Source organism: Acanthopagrus latus, chromosome 23 (genome assembly GCF_904848185.1).
Source record: "Acanthopagrus latus isolate v.2019 chromosome 23, fAcaLat1.1, whole genome shotgun sequence".
Taxonomy (NCBI): Eukaryota; Metazoa; Chordata; class Actinopteri; order Spariformes; family Sparidae; genus Acanthopagrus; species Acanthopagrus latus.
In genome coordinates, this window is record NC_051061.1 from 16,957,937 (window position 1) to 16,985,708 (window position 27,772).

Below are 27,772 nucleotides of genomic sequence, written 5' to 3' on the forward strand. Positions count from 1 at the left end.
TGAAATTCTATTCTTACACATTTAATCATTTTGGTATTTTATTTCACTTCATCTATGTATGTCATTTGTTCTTTTGTTTGCTAAGTGTTGGAAAAAACAATAAGTAATTATTATAATCTTATCAAAAGCAAGTTTCCTTGTCTCCCATGTGTCTTGAAGACAGCATCTTCTCCAATATCATGCATAAAATGTAAACATTGATCAAATTAAAGTATCTTTGAAATCTGAGTATTTTCTCCTCAGGTGAACATTGAAGTTTTGCCGGCCCAGTTTTGCATTTTGTGAGCTGAAGCTCCCGGAAAGACAAGATACGAAGTTTTTATGTATTCATGCAAGCTAAAACACATACAAAGCGCTCACAGAGAGTGTTTGCATATGTTCATGCATGTGACTTTCTGGATGTGACAGTTTGTATTAAAGCATGCACACTGGTTCGATCTGCTGCCTCTCTCAAGCAACGAGACACAACAGGAACACTTCAGCAGCTCTGTCACATTCAAATGCACTTGAGAGTTTGAGTTGTCATACTGGAATTGGTGTTAAATCACCCAAAGAAGTTCAAAAACAACAACTTCATCTCTAGTGAGGCTAAAATAAATTATCCAAATAATCTCAGCCTGTGTTAATGAGACAGAGTTTTTACTCCCGGCTGTTCACCCATCTCTGAATCTTTCAATTCATTGTGCATCCGCTCGTGGCAGCAACGTCACGTGACCGGAGCACTCCCCAACAGATTTCCAATGCAAATCCGGACATTCATGTTCCGGCACCATATGTTCCCTTTACCTGTGCACAAGCCTGCCTGGTGGGCCGGACCCTTTTCTCTGACGCTTTTCACAAATATGGTGTCCATCGGCTCCATTCGACCTTTCTGATACCCTGAGGAAGAAACGAAGAAAAAGAAGAATAAAAAGAAGAAATGCAATGACTGAGGATTGAATTGTAAACACTTCATATTCAAAATAAATCAAAATAAAGTTCTGGGTTAACACAGGTCTTTCAATATTTTTTAAAGACTTGTGTCTATGACTTTCATGGCCTGTGAAATAAATGAATACTCAACATTTACTGTTTATTATAGTTCACATATGTTTGACTGCACTTGACTGCTTTAGGTGCAGTGCAGAATAGTGTCCTGTAGGGGGTGCAGAAAGGCTGCAGAGGCAACGTGAGGGAGTACGGGAGGTCCCAGCTCATTACATCAGCGGTTATCCCACCGTAAGGGTTTAAATTTGTCGCCTGATGAGAAGGCGGAGCAGAGGGATGGAGAACACTCACCTTTTCCGTTACCGTTCTCCTCATCCTGCAAAGAAAAGAAACAAATATTTATAGAAAACAACCAGTTTAGTCCAAACAAAACACACAAGATAATAACGGCAGCAGACACAATTAAAACATTGTCATGTTAATAATTAAGGGAACTGTTAAGCAGTTGGTCTTTAGTTGATAGATGATAGAGATCTGACAGTGAGACACAAACATTTTTACAGCAGCAGCAATGAAACCTAGAGGATGGTCTCCAAACTATAAAACAAATAAAAGGTTTTATTTTTTCACTCTCTGACGAAACCCTGATGACAAAAACATGTCTGACGTTGTTTGCAGGTCTCACATGACCATGCCACGACAACAAAGGCACTTTAACTGCATAAAAAGACAGCGCCCTGAAGTTTACTTGGGATTTTTTTCGTGTCTACACTGTCCCTATCTATAAGAGCACCTGCATCAACTTTAATTTGAGTCCAGGAAACATTCTTTTCCAACTTTTTTTTCCTATTAAAAAAAGACAACAACAACTAACAGAAGTTATTTGTTTGCCAATTCGACACTGAGATTTCTGGGAACAAAGAGGACAAAGAACATTGGCTGCACCACCTGAGAAAGTTTTGGGACCGATAATAAGACGCTCTGTCTTACTCATTCTCTCATTAAACTGGAAAACAGTTGTGGCTGTTCAGCAACTGGAAAAACAGGGACTTTTAATAGAATATTACCCAGTGCTGATTCAGGGTTTAGGAACATCTTGCAGGACACACACAGTGCTGTACTGAGGGTTTTTACTTTACAGCAGTGGTAGAAGACATGCTTTGTTTTCAAGGAAATTCTTTCACAGATCGGAAATACACAAATATGCACAAAGAGGATGAATACACATGCATTAATGCATGACGAGGTGTCAGAGCGAGTCCCCTCAGGAGGGGTTTGGGTTCGGCACACCTGACTGGTCCGAGGGGGGCTGGAACTAACCACTGTATGGTCCCCAAGCCAAGTCCCAAGTACCAAGTATTTCTATTTCCCTACAATTTAGAGGGAAATATTGTACTTAACATTCAGCTAGATTTATTTGATAACTTTAGATACTAGTTAGTTGGAGATTGTGTGCAGCATCAGAGGAGGAGCGTATGTTTTCGCCTGTGTCGCTTGCCTTTTTTGTTTGTTGGGTTGTCAGCACAATTACACAAAAACTACTAAACAGATTTCAGATCTGTGAATTTCTTCTCACTTTCTTTAACATTTCGAAAGATGGCATTTTTCTCCATTCTGTCACGGATGGATCTTGAAGAAAAAAAACTAAATCAGGCGTATTTAGGTGGCTGGCATCTATGAGTGAGTACAGTTTGATGGGGATCCTAGATCTTCATACACGTGTCATACGCCTGACACATAACTACATTTAATATCAAATACTTCCAATCCAAGTATTTTTCATGTGGACTTTCATTTACTGAGTACTTTCTGTCACAGGCAGAAATGTTCACGCTTCAGGTTTTAAGATCTGAAGCTTTAACATAATACAAATTACACCTTTTTTTTGCCAAGAAAACCAGAGTTTGGCTCAGGTTTCAACCCCGACATGACCGGAGTTGTAAATTTACTCTGGTTATTCTCTACATCTCCACCAACTCCAGACCACAGGAGAAGTTGTAAGTATCCCTTCTGTCATGTCATCCTGCGGTGAGTGTTTACAGGTGACTCGAGCCAAACCTCCACAGACAGACCTGTTTGTGTTTTAATGAGCTTTTTCTCGAATGAAAATGTTGAAGTGCAGCTCCTGCAGAGATGATGACATTCAGGTTAGACCAGTGGTGTCAAACTGATCCAGTAAAGGGCCATGTGGCTGCAGGTTTTCATTCCAACCAAGCAAGAACACACCTGATTTGGATCAGCCAACCAATCAGCCAACCAAGCAAGAACACACCTGATTTGGATCAGCCAACCAATCAGCCAACCAAGCAAGAACACACCTGATTTGGATCAGGTGTGTTCTTGCTGCAGTTCAAACCTGCAGCCACATGGCCCTTTACTGGATCAGTTTGACACCCCTGGGTTAGACAGTCTGTCAGATGCTCATGATGTCATGTGAAGCAAACACACACACACACACACACACACACACAGAGCTATCAGCAGGGAGGATGGTGGTGGTGAGATTCGATAGCTGCAGGTTGTCTGATCATGTCCACACACAATCGCACACACACACACACACACAGAGCTATCAGCAGGGAGGATGGTGGTGGTGAGATTCGATAGCTGCAGGTTGTCTGATCATGTCCACACACAATCGCACACACACACACACACACACACACACACACACACACACACACACACACACACTAAGCTGAGTGGACAGTTTGGGTTTAGGGGCACGGTGGGCTGACTGCTGCCTGGCTTTATGCTGCGCTGAGTGGGCTCATTCCTGGCTGTGCAGACAATGGTGGGGGGTTTAGAGGCAGAGAAAGGAGAGCTGCCGCCCCCCAGAATAGAGCTCCGAGCTGGGGACACAAGTGACCAGCCCCAGTCTGAATATATCCAGGAGTGAGGAGGAGGCAGTGAGAAGAGGGCAGGCGAGAGTCTGCAGCTGGGTCAAATACTGTACATGGGGGGTCAACACCTGCATATGAAGAGGGTGTCTTCATATGATTATACAATAATAGTGTGTGGTGACTGTGAACATACTACATTAAACTTGGCACACACCATAAAACTTTGAATCTGGTTTCTTGGAAGATGCATGAAGATCATTTAAATGTCTGCTGGTGATTTTGATCGTTAGTGCCACAAGCTGACAGTAGACAGTGGAAGCTACAGTTCTGTCGTAGCTTCAAAAACGTAAATGTGCAGAAACTACATTTCTCATAATCAGATAAAAATTGTTTCTCTGCAGAAGGTTTTGTTTATCATTAAAGCAACAATGCTTGTGAGATGACTCCCATTTAGTGGATTCATAATTGTTACCTAAAAATATCTATGCAAGCACCTTCTCGATCCCAGTTCAATACACAGGAAGGGTATCTATTAGTCAGGCTGCACAATTATTACGCTAATTTGTTTGATCGTAAAAACGTGATAACTGTATTATATTTGACATTTCAATTTCATTCCAATCAAATTGTCTTCCTGTATCGTAAAGTTTTACTGGCTTTTCATTAGCTATTTGTAGTATTGCCTTTTCTTTCTTAGTATATGTCTTTGTTGTTGTTTTTGTAATTAACTCAATGTCATTATAAATGAGGGTTACCCCTTAATGAGTACAAATTAAAGTGGAATGGATGAATTAATGTATTACATAATATAATTGAAGACTCTTAAAGACTTTCAGGACCCGTAAAACCATGAAATGAGTGCTCAATTGGGTCATGCACCCAGTAGGCCTCTGATAATTGGACACTATGAGGGTAATTTGGGAGACTTCCACCCAGGCTCTACATTCTGTGGGTCCGATTGTCCCAAAAACACCATGTGACCCCTTCGAGGCAGAGGAGACGAGGACAGAACCGGGACCAAAGGCCAGCAGTGGGCCTATTGTTTGGAGCCGGGCTGGTACGGCCTGACTGCCAGAGAGTGGTACCAGGCTAAGACAACAGATCTCATTCAATCTGCACTCCTATCTGCAGCTGCTGGACGGTGGGGTGGTGAAATAATAATAGAGGCCTTGTTTCAGCTGGCTCACCCCACCCCTGCCTCCATATCCCTCAATTTCACATCTGGAGCCGTTTGCCCCCACACCTCAAAGAGCTAAATAACCACTCACACACACACCAAAATAATCTTGAATTCACAAGGCCTGTGACGAGACACTGAAAAACAATTCAACGTTTTCCTTATCATTTCTTCTCAACAATCTCTCTTAAATCTAATTGATCCCTGCTTTGCTAGGCTTGGTTTGTTCATTGTCAAATCACCTAAGCTTCTTTTCTCCTGTTGTCTGCGAGTTTATTTTGCTCGGCTCGACCTCACTGACCCCTCGACTTCAGTATGATTGGCTTTATCTCCCAGCACAAATTGGCTCTGTCCGGGGTTCAGCAAGTTAAACGTAAGGCTTTTGAAAACCCTCGATGCCAGCTAGTGTGAAATGGAGAGGATTTGGTGTGTGAAAACACAGAAGTTGAAAAAGACTCAAAACTGTATATATTTTATATAATTCAACACCTTGAAACTCGATTCTCACCTTGAGGTTTGTGTGTAGGGCGGACTCTGGAGGGTAAACGATGAAGTGGCGTAGCGTGAAGCCGAAACCCTGGGAGTTCTTTTGGAGAACCAGCGTCCGGGGACCCTTCCAGCCCACGCCGACCCCCTCCCTTCCCGGCCGGGTCGCCATCGGCGGCCGAGGGTTGTCACCGGCTGAGGAGAGACCATCCCTCCGCCCCTTAGCCTGCGGACACAGACAGAGTTTTGGTGAGATTCAGGAAGGATTATGCATATCTTTTCCATCTTTTTCTTCATGAAAATCTGCTGTGTTTTCTCAAAATTAGCACCACAACTGTAGAAATGGTCCAGTTTTCCAGATGCAACACACTTTATGATTCCCAGGACTCCGCTGCTGGGTATTACATTAGCAGCTTTCTCTTGAATGCCACCACTCTCAGAACAATAGCCCATAAACACAGCTGGGGGGTCCACTATCAGGAAGGGTGCCGTCTAGACAGTACTGAGGGGGGAACGTGGGACTTCACCCAGTTCTGAACACACTGACCTTGGTCTTATCACAGGGAGAGATGTCCAGAGGGAATCTGGACTCTGAGAGGAAAATAAAGGCAGATTTTCACCCACTCTCTAAATATCTCATTCCTGAGGCTGAGTAAATAAGCCCAGTCAGCTCAGCTGACAGACACACGTGAGAACTATCACCCTCATGCTGCCCCGACGACCCACATCTGTCAGTCAAACACCATCACCTGACCAAACAGGCGGGAGCGAGGAGGAGGGAGATCCTCAGCTCAGAGATGGAGGCTGCGCTGCGTGTTCACTATCAAACGTCTCCTAATTAAACTGAACCCACTGAACTCTTTAAGGAGCAGATCATAAATCTGAGAGACAGCTCGAACACTGTAATCATCAGTGTGTTGTCCCAACCCAGACGATCAATCACTTGGTATGCTAACACCAAGTGATTGATAACTAATTGGCAGATTAACCAATATCAAGAACACATATTATTTTCCACTTTAGTCAGTTTTGTACAGTGCTGTGACACTTTCAGTACTGTAGGTTTCAGGCTCGCAAACAAAACTGGCAGCTGCACACTTAAATCAAGGTTCTTAAATCACAGTGTACTCATCTCTGCTCCCACATAGTAATGTCTGTTATGGCTTAATCTGTCAACAGCCCAAAAGGAAAAAGGTTTGGAATGAGTCAATACAGTAACTCGATGATAATCAGAAAATAAATCCGGTCATTATCTGGTCTCTGATTTCATGCAAGCTACAAATCACCACCAGCAGCTACAGTTCAGTATGCTGACAGACAGCTATGTTTACAGTGTTTACAGTTTACGGTCAAACCAAACTGGGTGCACACAATCAGTAAACATGCCCTTAAAATATACCAGTCCAGCTGATTCATGGATTTTTCAGCATTTCAGCGGGTAAGCTGACCACAGGTCCAAACCCCTAAACCTTTCTTTATTTCTTTAAGTTCCTTTGACTGTCTGAAGTGTGAGAATGTTTGTGTGTCTTAATGTCAGTGGCCCAGGGGTGAACATGTCTAGACGACGAGCTGCAACCCCCAAAATGGCGCCCCGTGTTTCACTTCCTGTCCCCCTTTTTGTGCACAAACACACACGGATACATAACAAACACATACAGACACACACACAGACACACACTTTGACCTGGCAGGCCACACAACAACAGGAAGTGGCAGGCCGGAGGCAGGAAGTGTGGTAGTGTGGTAGACGCTCCTATAAATAAAAACCCGCTCTGAGATCTCTCTCTCTCTCTCTCTCTCGCTCCATCATGGAGGTACTTCCCACTCGTTCACTCCTCTTTTTCCTTCCGTCCAGTTTCCTTCACTCACCTCGCCTCCCTTCCACCTCTTTTTCCTATTTCAAAGCAGGCTTTTGTCTCATGGAAATCTGGAAATTGACCCATATTTGTCCCTGTGCTTTTATGTTACATCCAAGGAACAGGAGAGGAAAAACATTTAGATATTTGGATAGAGATTAATCGATTATTTGTCATCTGTTAAATTAATCATCATCTATGCGAATAGGTTAATCATTTTGAATAATTTCTTAAGATAAAAGTCTTTAATAATGTCAAAATTATCTGATTCCTGTTTCCGAAATTAGACTGTTTTATGCTTTCTCTATTCCTCTACGGTGATAAACTGAAGATCAGGACACTGAAGACATCATCTTGGGCATTTTTCTGAAATTTTTTAGACCAAACAACTACACAGTTAACCAAGAAAATAATCATGAAATGAATCCAAACTCAAAATGATCAGTAGTTGCAGAACCTATTTTTGGAAAAAGTGGATGTTGTCTTCCACTCCAAAGCACCACAAAGCCTCCTCTGAAGTATGAAGAGTATATTTTACAGATCTTTAGTCTGGCAGTCTCAACAAAGTAAAGCAACACCTGCTATTTTCTCAAAAAGGTGAGCAGTGAGGCCCTTTGTGTGACATGAGAGCAACATAAAGAAGTGTGTGACGACGGGGGCGTGTTTCAGGTGTCAAATAAAAAATGATAAAGAAAAGGAGAATGCCACAAGGAGACAAAAAAGAGGAAATGAAAGGAGGAAGAGCCGGAGCGAATTCCTCAGAGGGAGCGGTTTTGGCTCGGACATGTTGAAACACAGACTGGAACCGGCAAAGGAGGTGAGGGAGCACAGAGTGGAGAAGGATGAGGAGGACGTAGAAGACGAGAAGGAGGAGGAGTATCGGGCCCCAGCGAGGGACAGGCTCCAGCACGCCGGTTTCGACCACATGGCCCCTCCCGGCGCTGGGAATACCAAACCCTGTGATTACCCAAAACACACAGGGTCTGACTGGGTCTCTGAGCCAGCACTGTTTCCCACTCGGCTGCTGTGGACTCCGTGGGATGTACGTCTATTCTACAGAGTGTACGGTCGACCTTTCCCCCCCCCGGAGCCTTAAATAAATCTTACTGCATACCCTCGTCGCCTTGACACCGCCAGTTTGTCTTCTACAGCTCAGTTTTTACCCGAAATCCAAACTTGCTGACACGCTCTGGACTCTCCAGGCAGTCGGACACTTAACCAACAAGGCACTTGGAAAATTTTTTCTGCGGTTTCAGTCTAAACTTGACTTCCTATGCAGGCTCAGGGCACAGACGAGGGAAACCTCGCTCCAAAAAGAAGACATTTCCTCCTCTCCTACTGAAAAAATCTATCCTGTTAGCACTGATATCCAGACATGTTCTCACCTGTTGAAGCCAATTACGGTAATAAATAAACTCTGAGTGCCCGTCAGATAATACAGTGCCTTGGGGGGATCTCATTACCACCCGAGGATGATGTTATTAAAGCACACACACAAGAAAAGCCGCACTTGGAACAACTGTTTTTGAATGTGTCAGGCAGCTTGTTGTGCCACACGACAGCTTCCTGCTTTGAGGAGGTGTTTAGTGGTGACAACACGCACAGCAGCGAGCGCTTCCCTGTGGATGTCTACCCGCCTGATTTCAATTAGAAGGCGGATCATTAAGATGCATGACTGAAAAGACAGAATGCAAGTGGTGCAAGCAGAGCAGAGGATGTCTGCAGATACTTAACCCTGTGAACTCAATTCACACAATTCACATGACAGCCAGAGTGAAATAACGACACAAGGCTATGTGTAGCTAAGCTTGTGGAGTCCATACCATAAAATGGGGCAAAACTGCCAAGATTTAAACGGGTTAACTGGTGGTGCCAACATTTTGAGCTCCATCAGCTTTGTTAGAATAAAAACAAATGTTAAAAATAGGTGATAATCTTTCACAAAATCTGATAAAAGTGGATTTTCTGTTTGTAAGAGGCTTTTCTAGGACATGAAGATACAGACTTGCTGCGGCTATAATCATCGGTAACAGCATACATGTTGGTTAACACACACACACACACACACACACACACACACACACACACACACTCCTCTCCTCGCTCCATCCAGAGGTAAAGCAGCACGTAGGAATGCAGCGACTGTCAGGGAGCCGGGCTCCTGCTAACACCCCAGCAGGGCAGAACAATAATGCTCTTTTAAACAGCTGAGAGCTGCAACCTGTTTGAAAAGTGGAGCTTTACGGACGTTACAAATGCTGACGAGCCTTTAATCCTGGTGGCTGTCTGCAGCCACGGCCCTGAGCCGGGCTGCCAAGGGGGAGCCGGGCGAAAGTCAAACTCGCCCTGATGGTTTCCCCGACTCACCGGCCACACGGAGGGCGCGCTGCACCACCTCTGCAGGTCTAAATGCATCCTATGTCCCGTGAAGCAGACGCATGACGAGTGTACGAATATCCAACCAAAGAACACAACCTTCCCAACAACTGAGGATCCAAAACACAAGTTCAAATCCTGTACATCCCTGGGCCATTTGCATAACAAGGCGTTCTATGAGCCATGAATGTGTGCGTGTGAGTGTGTTTGCACGTACCGTCAGTATGTGTGCTCAAAAACCAGTTCAGCCCCACTGTTAGGTTAACAAGGCCAACAGGTGATGATGCAATGTCGGTTAAACAGGGTTTTCTACTCGAGCAGCAAAACACATTGTACTTATCTTTCATGTAACGACACCTGGCTCGCTGCAGGTGATGCCTGTGATGCTAGTTAAAAAAAAAAAAAAAAAAAAGAGAGAGAATAACTTTTACAGGATGACTTGGTGGCTCTGAGTGGGCAGAGACACATGCTTAAATGTGTGGCCAGGGACTTTTCACTGTGACGCGTTTTGAAGGACGGGAAAGTACCAAAGAAAGTTAGCTATGTTAAAATTTACATCCTAACCAGGAACTTTTCTATGCCCTCAATCAGGAAGGAGAATCAAGTTTGTAACACAATGTATTCACATCAAATAAGTCCTCTTTATTCCAGCATGTTTTTCTATACAAAACAATTTTTTATCAATATGTCTTGATGTCTGTTTTTTAAACGCCTTTTCCAAACTGTGAGGGTATTTTTCTGCTTGTCACTGCTGCTTTAAGTTAAGAGATACAACACTGGAAAAGACAAAATCACAACAACAATAAAAATCAGAGACTCCTGATCCAACAGCAGCTCTTTTCTCGCAACACTTGCCAAGAAATGTCGGGTCTCTGTGAGTACATTAAATGAAAAGTACGGTCTAGACCAGCTCCAACTGGCCATGAGATAACATTTGTTTTGAATTGGTGCTATCTAAAAAAAAAAAACTGACTTGACTAGATGTAGAGATAAAAGAAATTGTATGATGTCAGCATCTGGATAAGCATCAGTGACACAGAGAAACTTGACATCATCAGTATGAGATGATGTCTGCCAGAGACAAAAACAGAGCGGAGACAAACTGCTGAAGGCATTTCGAACAGGAAAGTGAGAAACATCACAGATTGAAGCTATAAGACACGTTTCCTCTGATAGCCAATCGTCAGCGCTATCGCAGTCGAACCAGGTGACATATCAGCCAGTCGTGTCGCTGCACTGACAACGTAACGTAACTGAGGTTCATGACAGTTTCAAGTGATTTGGTGCGGCCGCAGGCAAACCCTGAACAGACACGCAAGGAGAGGGTATCACACTTCTGCACAGGAATACAGAGAAAGGTGAAACTAGTTAAATTGGTGTCTTGAAACCGTAGGCTTGTGCAGTACTAGTACCAGTGAGAAAATATTCTTTTAAGGCACAGTCATCCAACTTTTTAAGCAGTTCTGGTCAGTTTTGCCAAGATGGCTGCCAACTGACAAGGACTTCCCGCCAATGAAACTCTCTCACTGTAACCGACACCTCTCTCCTTAAACACAACGGTGTACAGTGTGTTTGTCCCAGCTGTGTCCGTACAGCCTCGCTCACTCCTCCCCCAACACCCACATTCCTGATTGTGGCATTTCTTAACTGTGTCAACGAGTCAAGAGGGGGGAGGGTAACAACCTGGAAAAAAGGGGTAAAATAGGGTGGGGGGGATGCGATATTCCACATAAATGCCCACACCGAAATGGGATCATGCGGGGAAGTGACGCCCTGAATTCCGAGGGCATCGTAGGGGGTGGGGATGCACAATCGCACAGCTTTTCCACAACACCTCGCTAAAAGTGGCACTTTGCAGCCCCCTTCATCTGTCTTAAGCCACTAATTAGAAAGCCCCTCCGAGGAACGAAGAGGTCAGTATGCCACCCGTACGGAATCACACAGGCGAAAAACACACATCAGCTGTGGATTAAAAGAGAAAGAAGTGGCACAGAAATCAACCTCAGTTTCATTCCGTCTTGTATAATTTGTGGAATATATCCTTAAAGATAATGTAAGATACACAAGGAAAGGCTCTTCATAAACAGAAAAAAGGTAAATAGTCCAACATTTGAATTTAAAAACATGTTTCATCTTGCACCGCTGGCTGTTTGCCTTGTTTGCACTACTTTGTTTACCACTCCGTCACCAACTGAAATCCAGAGATGCTAATCAGACAGCAAACATCAAATAATCAGAATAATCTAAATCAAGAGGAGCCACAAATGACTCCACTACAGACAAAATAAACGAGACACGAGGTATGAAAAGGCTGCTGGAGATGTTCAAAGCTGACGTCATTCTCCATCATAAGCGCAAACAGATATAATCTAACTGTACATCTAAATCCATCGACACGCACCAACATCACAAAGCAGTAGGAGTCCAACAGAAGCAGGCTGAAGGCAGCACGTCTACCCGCCTGGAGACACCGAGACCTGCCAGCACAGAGTGGTTAACAGACTTCAAACAATGGGCTGACAGTTACACAGATACTCTGTTGACATGTGTGACTGAAACAATCCCACATGGCGGTTTCTGGACATGATTCTGCTGATATCACTGTGTGTGTGTGTGTGTGTGTGTGTGCGTGTGTGTGTGTGTGTGTGTGTGTGTGCGTGCGTGTGTGTGTGTGTGTGTGTGTGTGTGTGCGTGCGTGCATGTGTGGGCTCATTTCTGTAGAGGTACAGAAAACCCTGAGGGCAGCCAATGATAGGTTTGCATCATCATGTTAGTGTGTCAAATTTATTGATCAATTAATAGCTAATAGCCAAAACGTGAGCTTCCAGCCTCTCACAGGAGAATTTACAACTTTTGTTTCAATCTTATAAAACATTTAAAGCTTTTTAACTAATTTCAAAATAAATATTCAGAATTTGAACTGGGCATTTTTCCTCATTAGAGCTGCAACCATCAATTCATTACTGATTAGTAATCAACTATTAAACTAATTGACAACTATTCCGATAATCAATTAATCAGTTGGACATTTTTAAAGGAAAAACTGTCCAGATTCACTGATTCCAGTCTCTTAAATGTGATTACCTTCTAGTTTCTTTACTTCATCTCAGAGCTGAGTACAGCGCAAGACTTTTTGAGGACATAATCTCCAGCTTTGGTTGATTGTCGATTTCATATCATTCTATTGACCAAACTAATAATTAATTAATTGATAAAATAATCGACAAATTACTCAACAATGAAAGCAACCGCTAGTTGCATTAGTTCTGATTTTCGCACACTTTTCAGACTAAACAATTAATCCAAAAAATAACCATCATTACCTACTCACCTAACTATCCTTACATCCTCCAACTAAAACATTTAATTTGGTATCAATAAGAATTAATCATTTAGTCATTTCATGGCTGACGATGAATCAGTGACTCCTGCCACTAAAGGAAGTCCTTTGACCTCTCCTTACCCTGGGCTGGCGAGAGCTCTGGCTGTGCCCAATGGGCATGCTGGTCGGCGTGGGCGACGACACTGAACCAGTGTTACCGCGGAGTACTGCCAGCCAGATGCAGCGAGGTTCGGGGGAGCTGCAGTCCACCCCCACCGGGTTCTGGAAGCTCCAGTCAGACCCGGCCGCGGGGCATGGCAGCATAGCAGCGGGCATCGGGGCGTGGGGTTTGCTCAGATCCACATCCCTCACTGCCCACATGGGCTGCACACACACACGCAACGGTCGTGGACAAAGTCCAGATGTAGAAATACAGAAAATCAAGCCAGGAGAAGACGGGGTGGTTTTAGTGGAGCTTCTCAGTCCTCGTCTCCGGGCTCCAATCCATCGCTGTCAAAAAAGTTTAATCCCACAAGTTCCACATCACAGCCTCTTGCTCCTGTCCTCCGCAAATCAGCCTCTCTCACACACATTCAAACACTCTGAGAGTCCAGAGGAAGCAGAAGGCAGACTCCTGGGCAGCAGATGGAGGAGTGTGTGTGGCACAGGGATCAGAGGTAGGTCTGGTTTCACTACAGACACACACAGAGAACAACTGACAGCGTCCCTCCCGTTGGTGTCCGGTGATGTTCTGCATACAAAGCCACTCTGTCCACCCCCAAAACACATACTGCTGTCCCAGAGGGCTGGATCCTCTGACTCTCCTCCCTCCCACTGCCCTCTCTCTCTCTCTCTCTCTCCCTCTCTCCTCTCTTTCTATTTTCCTCCCTCTTTAGCTCTACTGCCAAACAAATCCCTTCATCTCACTCTCATCCCTCAGTCCCAAATTGTGACTCTCTCCACCTCATCTGTAACTGTGTCTCTTCTTTTCTCTTTTGCTTTCTCTTCCTTCCTTGTTTTTGTTAACCAATCCTAACAATCGCTCACACTCTCTAGACCAACCGGTCCGACAGTCTTCAGCCAACAACTGTGCCACTGTACAGTAAACTGCAGTTTAATCCAGTGGACACTGAGGCCATGAGGGGGGATCCGGCTCTAGAAGTTAACAGTCCAGATGGAGATATCTCCTGTGGGCTGCTGCAGATAGGTTAAATCCTCCGTGGGTCTCTCTTGGTGAGCCTGGTGACTGCACGTGTGCCGCATGTGTGTGCGGGCGACACAAACACAGCGACAAAGCTGTGATCCCGTCGCTAAACTCCACAAAAGCCGGCCCTGCCTCTGCCACCTCCCCTCCAGCCAGAGGGGAGACAAACAAAAAAAATAAAACAGAGCGAGAGAATGAGAGAAAGGGGCCAATTTCCAGCACAAAGAGAAAAGCAAACATTTAGCTTGCTGCTGTGCTCACTGTTTCACTCCCTTTCTCTTCAAGAGGGAAAAACACAGCGAAGGGAAGATGATAATCAGAGGAGAAAATGGAAAAAGGATAAAGAGGAGAGCGCTCTCCAAATAAAACTCCTGGATGTCAACATGACCTCTTTATCCAACTCCCTCACACACTATCACACACACACACCTCTTCACAGGATCCTCCCATTCAGCACAGTGACACCTAAACACCACGACACTAAATCAGTCAGAAATGTGACCTCCCCCCCTCCTCCCAGCACAGTTCTCACCAAACAGCCAGGCGTCCAGGATCTGGACGGGAGCGGCAGACAGGTGACCATGTTGTTGCAGACGACTGACTTTCACCCTCCGACGCTGTTAAACACGCCACACATCCGTTACTGATGAGGTTATACAGGTTTCACCTGCCGCACAGCTGGGCAAGTATCAACTCGATCGGCCGCCATAGACACAGACTGTACCCTCTGGATACGCTGCACTTTGCCTATTAGAACAAACACTGCAGGCTGGGATACGGCCTGTACAGAAATTAGGGTGTGATAAAAGAAAAGAAATGTAATCTCAGGCATCATGCTGGAAATATCCACTATTATGGATGATTTTAGGATCTAATCTTGTATTTTTCTTGCTTCATTTCATAATGTTTTGTTATTTCAAGGGCTATTCCTGCACCTGCTATTTGTTCATTCAAGTTACAAATTAAACAGAGGAAAAATCCAACAGTCACACTTGAAGGTGGTTTGAAAATCCAGTTGTCACAGAGAGGAGAGAGGCTTGATAATAGCTTAAAAATAGGACACATTTTTTCAGTTTCCCCTCGAAGGCATTCATGGTGCTGTGCTCAGTCATACATGTCAAAAGTGAAAGAAACAGTTGGGAAGTTCGAACCCTGTTGCACCTTCGCACAGCTGACCAATTATGGTGCAAAGCTGGTGTGAATGTCACGTTTCTGAAAGTTATAGAAAGCACACTGGCGCCTCAAAGGCTACCTAGAGAGCCGTGCGCTGCATTCTGGCAGCACTGGGTTGCATTTCAAAAGACGAACCATCATGTTAGTAGCTCCTCATTTGCACGGAGTTAAGGTCTACGTTACTTTATGCAACGCATCGACTAGCGACACCCAACAAACTAAAAAAAAAACCCATAAACTTAACTGAATTAAAATCGCTGCTGAAGATTCAGATTTTGATCGCAAATGCACCAAAACTTCTGTCAACGGTGACTAAACATTTCCAAAGGTCGCACTGACAATCTAGTTATCATTATCTTTTCAACAACTTCTACTTCAACAACTGAAGTAATGCAATTAAGCTGAAGAAAACACATATTTGTCCAATCAACAACTTGGAAAGTCTGAAAAAATGTTGGGACATGGGTTGCTGAGTTTACTTGACAATGAAACACAGTGGAAAAGTAAACACTGGGTTGATGGTTTGACTTTCAAGTTTCCTTTGCTCTTCCTTGTCACTGAAACAGGTGTCAACATGTTTAAACACTTAGCGTTAAAATGGCAGAAAAAATATTTTTGCCGACCATGATGCTCCTATTAATGCTACACTACAACTGTAAAGTGGCCACAAAGGGTGTTTTTGGATGCTGCAGTGACGCTGCTTCCCAGTAAAAAGAAAACACCCTCCAACAACCACACAAACACTTCCTGGCTGCACCTGATTGGATGAATGCGAGGCAAAATTGTCTGCTTCCCGATTTCAGACCAACCTGATGGGTCGTTTGAAAACTTTCTCTCCCATGATGAAAATAGTTCATTGTAAACAAATTTCAGACCAGAAATAATTCTGCACTCATGTGCTCCACTTCCTAACTTTGCAACTTGGCCTTTACACTTCGGTGTGTTCATTTACTTCAAGTCGGAACAAGGAACAAGGAAGAGCAAAGAAAACTGATCATAAAGGCCATGAAACAAATTTCACAAATATGCATGCCACCATCAGCCCAATGTTTACTTTCATCATACGATGTCAACTGCACCACTCATGCACCAAAATGTTCTCAGACTTTCAAAGACTGCTGTTATCTACACTTCCCATAATGCAACTCAATAATGTGCCCATGCCATTAAAAATCCATGCCACCAGACTTTCCAACACGGCTTTTCCTTTCAAAAACAACTCAAAACAACTTAACTGACATAGTTTGGGGTTTTGAAGAACCCCTTTTTTAGGACATTATCGTTAGCGGATGTGACTGAGCAACACACAAACAGGAAAAGGCACACATGTTAACCGTATGAAGTGTTTACTTCTTCTTTTGACTTATGTGATAAAACCACTGAAATGTTTCAGAGAAAACTGACACAGTTACGGTATCGCCAAAAGATTTGCGAACATCAGCTAGCCATTAAAAGTTACTGATCGTACCAGACCGAGTAAGTACGGGTGTGCATGACTGCTCTTTTCATCTGCGTGAAGAACACTGTGTTGTTTCTCTTCTCAAGAGCAACACAGCGTCACTTTAAAGTAACTTTTCTGCTAAATAACAGACTCGGTTAGTGTGGATCTACACTTTCCTTCATCCCTGGTTTAGTTTATAGAGTCAGCACACACTTTCACTGATACACGCACACACTGTTTATGTGTGAACACAAAGGCCCGTGCACGCACACACACACTCAGGCACCCGCCACATGTCGCACTGAGTCACAGCTGAGTATAAATACACCAGCCTATGTAATTAGGGTTCCTCATAAAGTCAGGAGGCTGTGGCCGTGGGGGGTTTCTCTCTCTTCTCTCTCTCTGCGGTTCAGACCAGGGCTCTGGGTTCGACGCACCGCCAGGCGGAACCGCCCTGCAGAAAGGAGAGCGGATCACCGACGGGCAGCGAGAGGAGGTCCGGTTCTTCTCCACGCAGGAGGGAGAGATGTGAGAAAAGACCACACCCGAGGAAAATCACAGACGGCTGCCAGACAGGGGTTTAATATCTGAAAATACACAAGCGCTCAATTTCACAGTGGCACCGCTGAGTGGGGATTTCATATCACATTTTTCACAATAACAGTTAGTGTTGGCGAGGAGAAAGCAGCGCCTAATTTGGAAACAAACGGCCTCTGTCTGTCCAGCTCTCTCTCCTTCTCCTTCTCTCTTTCTCTTTTTCACGAACCATGGACTCATTTACAGAAAAAAGGAGGACGAGCGTGGAGTGAAAGGAACAAAGAGGCGTTGAGTTACAGTTTACACGGAAGACACACATGAAGAGTTGTGACAATAGCACACCTCCCACCATTGACCCACACTGTCTACTGTTCGGCTGGCGCATGCCTGAGCAGGCCGCACATCCATCACCTGCATGTGGGCTGAATGTACATCACAGGAGCATACCTCCTTTATCATACTTGTAACCATTCTGATTGCTGAGTAAACACTGCAAACCGGAGATGATGCAGACTTCATAATAGAGTTTTTTTCCCATCATGACTTGGCAGTACAAAGCTCCAGAAGTCAAAAAATCAAAGGCCGCCACGCGTTGCTAGTTTCTGAAGAGCGATGGCTCGTTGCCCCACCGCTCTCTGATAACAAACAGTGGAAAAGTGAAAAGGGTGAGGAGAGAGGGAGGGAGGGAGCAGGGTTGTCGGTGTAACGGACAGATTAGTTTGGTGATACGTTTTAATCCCCTTAACACTCATAACATGTACCACGGGCCAAAAGATTAACACACAGAGTCCTAAACCCCTCTGTTTTTTTCCAAAACAAAGTTTTCCTCCTCTCCACTGCGCCCTCACATCAAAACACAGAGGTGTGAGAAGGAGGAATAAGCTGAGGCTTGATGGGAAATACACAGGAAAGAGAAGATTGAAGAGTTTCAGGTTGCTGAGTGAGCGTTTGAGTTGGCATGTCACAAACAAACCAGGCCTGCAGACACAACTATGGGGTGTTTTCTCTAAACACAGGCTGTGGCGATTCAGAAAAAGCACAGACAGGGTCAGAGCAGGACAGGCGGAGGACGAAGCTCCTAAAAACTCAAAAACAAAAAAAAGGCTTGAAGCGAAGGACTCTGTTAATACCAGAATCTGAAGCTTTCAAAGAGAGAGTTAAGAAAAGCATCTTCAGCTCAGAGTGTGAATCCTGTCCCCTACTGGAGAGAGAGTCACTGTCCTGACTCAACATGTGGCAGGAGAGGTTTCATGTGATGGAGCAGCGCCCACATGACATCTGTGTCATCACACTGCTGCTATAAATACGGTGAGCTATGCAAACGAGACCAGAACATGCACAATGCACATCTTCAAGGCAAGGAGAGTTCAATCCCCCCAATACTATTACTTTCACTCATCAAAAGAAAAGCGTACAATAAGATGTTGAAGACATGCTGAAACTTCTGTTTCGATGGAACAGGGCAGCCTTAAAAAAACAGCATAGTTCTACATTTCTCTCAAGTTAAGTGAGAAGCATTTGATTTCATTGAAACACTGGAGTGAGCAGATGCAGAATGAGGGAAATTTAAGGAGAATCGTTAGGGTTTTTAAATGGTTCAATTCTAAGTGATAAAGCCTGAGAAAATAGACATTACATTATCACTTTAACGCTCAATTTTACAAATGCATTTTGTTTCGGTCTGCAAAAAGTATTGATGTTTGCTTTCCACTGATGTACAGCGATGGAGTCGATGTCTCTGTCTAGACAGTAATTATCAGTAATCTGGAGAAGACAAAAAAAGTGAGCAAAAAAGACGCAGCTGTTTAAAGCAGGTTAATTTTAACTTTAATCTCCTGTAAATCCCCATGTCACTGGACCTATAGTCCTACTTGGCTGGAGACAGAGCGTAGTTACCACGCAGCAGCCACTAGAGGGCAGCTGCAACCCAGAGTCAGGCGGCAGATGGGTGGGGAGCTGCCCCATTGAGCACTGGGACTCAGGAGAGAACAGAGGGTGTGGACTCTGCATGCAGAGACACAAGCATACACTGTTCATGCTGCACTGGCTGGAACTGGGATGTGTGATTAAGGGCAATAAGTCGACCTATGAGCAGTTATCTGTGCTCTTATGTCACGTACTAATGGATAACATGAGAGTCTGGGGCCGGAGATCACCGGGGTCACACCTGTTGTGGGCTTTGAGGTGGCAACAGTCTCGGGAAGTCCGGAGATGGTAGCAGGTGGACTCGGAGACGAAACGCGCAAAGGTCAGATTTCCCATCAGCCCACAGCTGAGGGGAGCTGGGTGGTCCCCCCCCTCCCTCCCTGACTGTCTTACAGACCAGGACTGATACAACAACAAGAACAATGCACAGATTACTCCTGACTGCAGGATTAGAGCAGTTAAAGAAGCCCACCTGGCCCCGTGCTCCTCCTCAGGGAGTTAACGTAACTTCAGTCAGCTTCACGTCACAGCCCCACTCACACAAACACTGTATGAAGATGAACATGTTTTCACTTAGTGACAAAAATGACAGAGAATCAATCTGTGACAGTTACACTACTGCTGAAAAAACTGTATAAAATAAGTAGTCAATGTCAGCCTGTCACAGATATATATACTGGTATCAGCACGTTGTCCAATATGAATCAATATGAAAACCTTATTTTGTTTTAATACAAAAAAAGAGATGCTTGGTCTGGCATCCTGACAGCTCAGTTGGTAGGCTTTTACCCATCACTCTCTCATCCCACTTCCTGTCTTCTCTCTACCGTCTAATAAAGGATCATTAAAATTTGTATGTATGAAAAAGGAAAAAAATGCTTGAGGTAATTTAAAATGTTCAAATTCCCAGTGAAGTTGCCATTTTCAACAGTTTTCAAAAGGTTTATTCCCAAACTGTAAAATATCCTGACTGTATCGTATATCTTTGTCATGAGTGTTAGATAAATGCTCGAGCTCTTTTTAATTATGTTTCACATATGTGATGATTTACTGGTTGTCTGCTGGTTTTGGACTCAAAATATGTGTCATGTCTCTTAAAGCATTTGACATTTTCATTTTTTATGACATTTGTGGACAATCTTAAACAATGATGAAGTATTTTTATCTTGTTTTGTCAAACAATGGTTTAGTGGTCTGGTCTGTAATGTTAGAAAATGGTCTACCACTGAGTTCATGCTGGCATCTTCAAATATTTTGTATTGTTCGACAGCCAAGTAATGTATCATTATCAAAACATCACATATATTATACATAATCAGTTTACAGTGATGAAAAAGAGATTTCTCTCTTTTTGAGAAGTTGAAACCAGAACAACAACGGCTAGAGAAAGAAGTGCTCAGATAGTTGAAAAAAGAAATAAATCCAAGGCACTCTTCTGGCAAAAAGGTTTAAAAAAGCTTTTATTGAGAGGCCACTTCATGCTGAAATAGTTATAAACATTGACGATGCATGTTAAAAATGAGCTGAGTAGCAGCCCACGCATAATGGATCAAACAGCCTTCTTCAGGGCGTAACCCTCTGCACGGTTTTGGGCTAATTGACTGATCTGTTTCGAGACATACTGATGCTGAAAATAATCAGCCCCAATCTTAACAAGACCACATACACAGTGTATATTGGCCCAAGCAAACTGCGAACCAGCCAAAGGACAAAAAAAAAAAAAAGAAATCTCGTTTGGGGATTTATTACACAAAGTGATTGGCTGACTCAGGAGCGTCTCCATCACGCTACATCTGCAACAAGGGAACGTGGGATACATGAGTCAGCCGGCCAGCCAGCCAAGCATCTACGTGGGCAAAAAACAGAAAAGCAAGATAGAGTGAGGAGAGGGAAGGAGAGCACAATAGGGGGGCTTTAACAGATGTTGGAAAGTGAACACCAGGAGGATAAAATTTACTGCAAATAAAAAAAAAAATGAGGGCAGAGAGTGATCCAAAGCAGATGCACAAGTGAAGACGTCGGAGGGAGCAGATGGTGAAGAGTACACATATGTACTCACACATACACTCTAATTACCTCCCATACATCTCCTCCTCATCCACAGACATTCTTGGGCTAGACTGCATGACTGAAGGCTAAATGAGAAGACATTAACACACATTTGCTACCATGCGTGTCGGTCACATTCGGCTGAATCTCGGCACGTTGAATTATTAAGCACTGTCGGATGTATACTTTGAATCTGAAGGCGCTGACCTTGTTTCATACGCCTCAGCTGGGCAACATTTCATAGTCACGAGAGACTCACGGGTCGTATCAAAACCTGCAAGCATGAGTGTGCGAGAGGCAGTGATACAGATAGAGCCGTTATGTCTCCCTGCACGGTTAAGTGGAGAGATGATGCTCCACTTTAACCCGATTAGCAGAGTCCTCCTCAGAGTCACATCGAGGCCCAAAAGTAGAGAAAGCTGCATGTTGCGCTCAAGCATTCTTCTTTTTCCTGCACAACTATCACAACTACTGATAGTTCTTTTTCTTCTCTCAGGGATCTGCCTGTGAAACGTCTAAAAAAAAAACAAAAAACCTAAAAAACCTAAAAAAAAAGCCTAAAAAAACAAAACAGCAATGTGCATCTCTGAAAACAATCTAAAATCTTGTAATTTTAATCTTGCTGCTATTTCTTTGGTAGTTCCATGGAAACCGGCTCACAGCGGGTCTGTTATCATCCTCAGTAACTATGCAAAACAGACAAATATATTACAAAACTTCAGCAGGTTAAATGCAAATAATGCCGACACTGGACTTTTGAGGCTGACACTTAAACTAGAGACGATTGTGCTCACGGCTTGTCCCGTGATTATTACATTCCTACATGAGAACACATCCATCTTCAAACTCGGCCTTCATGTCGATCTCAGCTGCGCACCTGTGAAGTTTCCCGAGCCGTATCTCTCACGGCCGCGACACTATCGCACCCACAAAAATCTGACCGCGGACAGACAGAGGAGCCGACGGCAATGACTGAAACTGGCTTACAGCGATCTGCAACTTAACAAGAATGTTCATTTTCATCTCATCCACACACCTGTGAAGTGTCGTCTTTCACTGTTTTGACACTAATACACTGACAAAACATAAAAAAACATGGCAAAAATACTCAGAAGTGGCTAAAAATGTTCAACAACGCATTCTCTGTTTTTCATTTTTTGACATTAACAAGGGTTTTTGACAAAGAACTCTAAAATAAAATAGACTTGTCAATGCTCTTTGGAGGGGATACCACCGAAACATGTCTTTGTAACACAGAGGCTTACATCCATCAATGACAACATCTCTGACACTATTTGCATGGACAGACACCACTAGATGTGAGTGGGAAAATAAGCCTTTCTCCAGTTAGAGCAAACTTCTCCAGTCACTCTGGCTGCATGCAAAAAATGCAGCCATTCCGCCGGCTGTCAGGCTTCATTTTGACAACCATCTTCCACCTAATCACAGTCACCCATCACGCATCACCTCCATGCTGACAGTTGCCATGACAACCAACAAGGTGCCTCTGTTGCAGCTTGAGAAAAAAACCCTGCGGGGAGACAAGTTTGACGGCAGAGATGTTTACGCTCATTATGGGTCCCAAATTGGCTTTCACGGCCGATTTTTTCAGAGTGTGAAGGTTGAGGACTTGAGCCTCCTACACTGGTGCCTTTGGGATCGTTTGATACATGATTGATTTTTATGACTTCGGTCTGGAAACGAGCAGCCAGTCAGTAAAACTCGTGTCGTGAATTTAATTTGGAACGGCAACAACCAGCGAGCCTCGTGAGAGCTTGTAGATCCAGCTGATCACCAAGAACTCAAAACTCATTTGTTTCGGTGAAAGGTGCGATATCTTTTCATCGTGTGTTCAGTCATGTGAGCTTGTCCTCAAACATGGACACGCCGCGGCCTTCCAACTGCTGTTTCTGAGTGCCACCGTGAGGCGGGAGCCGGGTTTCGTCAGGTGAACTCCCAGCTGTGCTTCCTCTCGAGCACATCTGTCTCCTGATGTATATCAAATATACCAACATAAGGCCCAATGACGACATCTGGCAAAGAGCTGCTCGTCTTGCACTGTACTCCCCCGCCTCCCCTCTGTACTGACCACAACCGCTGGGAGCAATCAGAGCGTCACGTCTGAGCTCCGCTGCAATAAGAGCCAACCCCCCTTCATTCCTTTTTTTTTTTTTTGCGTCTTCTTCTCTTTTCTCTCTCGTTCCTGGTTGTTTTCAGGAGCAGCAGAAAACCACAGGGCTCCAAGCAGGCCTCTTCACCCCCCCCTTCTCGTCTGGGCGAAGGACAGCCATACTTGGAGCCCCCTCTTTTCTGGCTGCTTCCCTCCCCCTCTCCAAGCCCAGATGTCTATATTTAGCTCATCTCTGCCTCTGTGTAATTAACAGATGAAAATTATAACTTTGGGGCTGGAAGATGACGTCATTGTTCTCCTTGGATAAAGTCGGAGCTGGGCCCAATTGTGCGTCTCAGCCTATAGGCCCAAAACCAGGCAGCGCTCCAACATTCGGGGCGTGGTGGAGGCGATGAGCCAGGTTGAGAGGGAAAAAAAACAGAGCGAGCAGGACTCGAGAACGGAGTCAGAGTGTTTATTAGAGCAAACGAGATGGCCTGCCTGCCTCCAACAGGAGTTTCCATTTGAGGTCATCTGGTTTTTACATTCCTGCCATGCACCACCGCTCACACCACGCTGAGGAAGTCGTCCGGCAGTCTTTTTGCACAGTAACCCACAAGCCAGCGATTCTCTAAGTGGAGTCCGCGGGCGTGTGGTGGCCATTTAGGACCCTTTGTGTGAATGTGATCACCTCGCAATCTGCGATCAGATTATGTCACAACAGAATCGGTCAGGATATGATGTCGAATAATGATCTGTGCTCTTCTACACATTCATTGAAATGGTTTAGGCAGCTGATAAATCCTGAGCAACATCAGTCAATTCAATTGCGTTAGTAATTCTGTTTCCTCTTGAATATTTCTTCTGTCCTGTTAAGTTTATTACAACAGTGTGACTGTGCACAAGTCAAAATGATTGAGAGCAGCCGGTTTGGTAATTAAAACAGAGTGTGTGCAAGAGTGTTGTGAACCCGTCAATGTGGGTGCATCTTAGTATTTTAAATCCCAAGCTCTGTCAGATTCAATAAAATCTTATCTTAAAAGAAAATAGTTCTGAGAGTAAATAGAAAAGTTATTGAAGGTGAAATGACTTTTTCCTACTTATGGACAATTTTCACAATTTTCTGGCATTTCATAGATCAAATAATCAATCGATTAATAGAGACAATAACATTTAACATTTAAACATTTAAATAACTGAGATGGTCCCAAATTCCATTCTGCGTTCCAGCCCTCATGACTCCCCGCAGGCTCACATTGACCTCTTTAAGTGTTGCATGAGCGGTTGCCAATGGGCACAACATATTCACACAACATTAATCAATTACCGCATGAATTTTGGGCCTGACAAATCAAATCTTCTCCCCTGTGTTATCAACATTTTCTCCAATCTGGAAGCTCAAATCAAAGCCGGTCACATGAGTTGCAGAACATATAAAGCATGACTCTTTTCTCACATTGCGTGGACTGGTAAAAGCTGCCGATCTGGAGATTACATCCAGAATGTTTCTGACCTTTGCATCCCTCCTCCTTCCCCTCCTCTCTTTGTCATTACCCAGTGCTACAAAGATGGTCTACAGATACCGCCTGGCATGTTTTCAATACAGGAGGATCAGCCCAGGGTATCGTTTCATCTGCCTGCCCTTTCCTGTTGACAAACTGCCGACTAGGGCGACGTCTCTAGAGGACAGAGATGCTGCTGGTGTGCTCGCTGTTGGCTGCCCTTTCTGTGTTCAATGTGCAGATGAGATCCATATGCCAGGTTGACACTGATGCCTTTTCTGCATCTTTACCCTCTGTCGCTCTCTATTAGCAGCCTTTGAAAGCAGGAACTTGGACTCTGAGAATGTTGACCCTGCAGACGTAAACTGTCCTCTGCGGTCTTCATGACTTGTTTCACCCCAGAAATAAAAGGTCAGACCTCGAGGGATCGTGGTGGGTCTCGCTCGTCTCCCTGTTATGGCTGTCACGGGGATGTGACACACACACATATGCTCTCACTCAGACGTTTCGGATGAAAGACACACTGGCACCGCTTACAGCAAAGAGGAACGCTTATAGAAACATACCGTACTGTTAGTTTTGCTTCTGTAAACTGAGCGGGAGGAGAAGAAAGGCGGGTGGCGGGGGGATATACAAGAATCATACTGAAACAAACCTTTTATGGAACAAGCTTACATACGAATACATTTCAGGACGACATTTAGCTCAGAGAAGCATTTTAAGAGGGGTGAAGATGAGTCAAAAACGGCCGCGCAATCAGTCGCAGTTTGTAAAATGAAAGCAACAACAGCAGTTCAAAACAGGAGTATCCTGACAGGAGATGACCAAAGAAGGTAACAGCAGAGAGCGGACAGCAATTTCTCAAAGTCACTGGAATTCGGTAAAGGTTGTAAAAAAAAAAAAAAGAAGGGGACGATGACACACTGAGGCTGTAAGAGATAGGAGTGGGAACACAGCTTGACGTGAGCAGAGTAGCTCCAGTACTTTGCCTGAGGTATTAAGTGGTGAGTTTACCTTTGTGTTAGCTCACTTTTGAACAATCAAACCCCACAAAATAAACAGAACTGTTTCATGTTCAGACACATTTGCAAGTATGCAAGACACACCGACGCATTCATTTGACATAATTTGGAGTGAAATGAGGTTTACCGCTGTGTTTTCCAACAAACAGAGGCGCCATTGATGCTGTGCGCTGCAAATTGATCCGATCTGGTATCAACACTGCCCTATCCAGGTCAAATCATTAACCTGGATGCAGTACTTTCATGCACATCTGAGAGAAGAAAACTTAACACGAGAGGAGCAGAAAGTACGTGCAACGTGCCAGTCTGCCATGTGCAAAAACAGTTTCACTTCGCAGCAAATCTCTGGTCTCAACTGGTCTTTAAAATGAGGTTCTGTTTGCCACAAAAGCATTTTACTTCTTTACTGTAGTATATAAAACAGAAAGCATCTCTGTTTGATTTAGCTAACTTCCTGTTCGTTTTGCAGATAACAGTCCCCTCCCTCCTCTCTAGGTCACCACACTTGCACGACTCCTTTCTTTTTTCCAAGTCCGCTCTCCCTTCCTCTTTTTTTTCAGCTTAGCCTGTTTTGTAGTTTAAGCCGTCACTGTGATAGACTTGACGGCTTTCCCTGTTCCACCACTGCCAGTGTAGGTACCCCAATAGGAGGATGATTGTCTCCTGTTTGGACAAAGTGGGCAGGGACACCAGAAGATTTATGGTTGAAGTTGCTCTGTGGATGAGGTTGTGTGAACAGCAGAAAGTTGGCAAATGTCAAAAGAGGGGGGATGTGTTTTCGGCTGGTGAACTCTAAAAGAAACCAGAACAACAACAACAAATCAAAAATAAGATGTAACGTGTTCATTTATCAAATATAGAGGTGCTGGGAGGCAGGGCTGAGCTAGCTGTTCCCCCTGTGCTTCAAGTCTTTATAGAAAGATAAACTAATCTGGCTCGAGCTCCACATGTAGCGCGGGGACATGTATGTATATCTAACTCCCGACAAGAAAGCAAATATTTCTCAAAATGTCAAACGACTCCTTCAGAAGAAAACATCCTACAGAACTGAAGAGAGATTACATTCTGCACGATTGGTAAACACAACCCCCCCACCCCCAAAACCACACCAGTGTTATGCTCAGAGAGGACTTTAGTAAGCTTGGAAACAGAGGCAGTGTTGTGCCGGACCAGCAGGCATCAGGAAAACCACAACACTATCTCTTCCGAGCATCTTCAGCTCCTCATTACCTTCCCGATAATCTCTGCCCTGTGATTTTACCAGACTGACAAAACAACCCTCCTCCTCCCCTTTCACAAATAGTACGACTGTTACCAGTGTGTGTCTTTGTGTTTGATTGCTGTACATCCACACTGCAGCACCGTTGTCCAGGCTGTATGGGAAGTAGAGATGGAGGTCAATGAGTCAGCTCACTACCCTCCAATGAAACAACTGTAATTCACTGTACAACTCACAGTTCATTAACTCTTAGCTGGCCAGCTGCCATGAACAGTCTAAACATCCCCGGAGGAACCAAGACGGTTCCGTGCAGAGAGCAAACATCAGCACACAGTCGACCAGCTGGAACTGTTCTTCTTCTGGCCGAGACACAAAACCAGAACATGTTGTGATTCTACTACAACTTGTTCATTACACACTTAATAATGTTTCCTCATCAATAGCTACACAGCGAAACTATAAATATTTCAACAGGAAAAGTAATGCTCACACTCCCATATCGGCACATTGTTGAGAGCACGAAAAGTGGATGGCCAGACAATGAATCAACTATTTTGATAAAGCGCTTAATAGCGCCATTCAACTCTCATGCAAAAGTACGA

General features: G+C 44.2%; 1 protein-coding gene across 7 annotated transcripts in view; it reads right to left on the minus strand.

The window, feature by feature from the left end:
- Positions 1-27,772, minus strand: part of arhgap23a (Rho GTPase activating protein 23a) — a 72,815-nt gene that overhangs the window by 23,370 nt on the left and 21,673 nt on the right. For 3 of the 7 annotated variants that reach the window (XM_037089916.1, XM_037089915.1, XM_037089914.1), the window contains exons 1-4: positions 13,129-14,063; positions 5,456-5,659; positions 1,279-1,303; positions 787-879 (exon numbers count right to left, since the gene is read on the minus strand). In XM_037089916.1, coding sequence (XP_036945811.1) covers positions 787-879; positions 1,279-1,303; positions 5,456-5,659; positions 13,129-13,368 — 562 coding nt within the window. In that variant the 5' untranslated portion in view covers positions 13,369-14,063. Of the gene's footprint in view, positions 1-786; positions 880-1,278; positions 1,304-5,455; positions 5,660-13,128; positions 14,065-27,772 lie in introns of those variants that run through there. The other 4 variants (XM_037089919.1, XM_037089917.1, XM_037089921.1 and 1 more) reach the window with 3 other exon arrangements.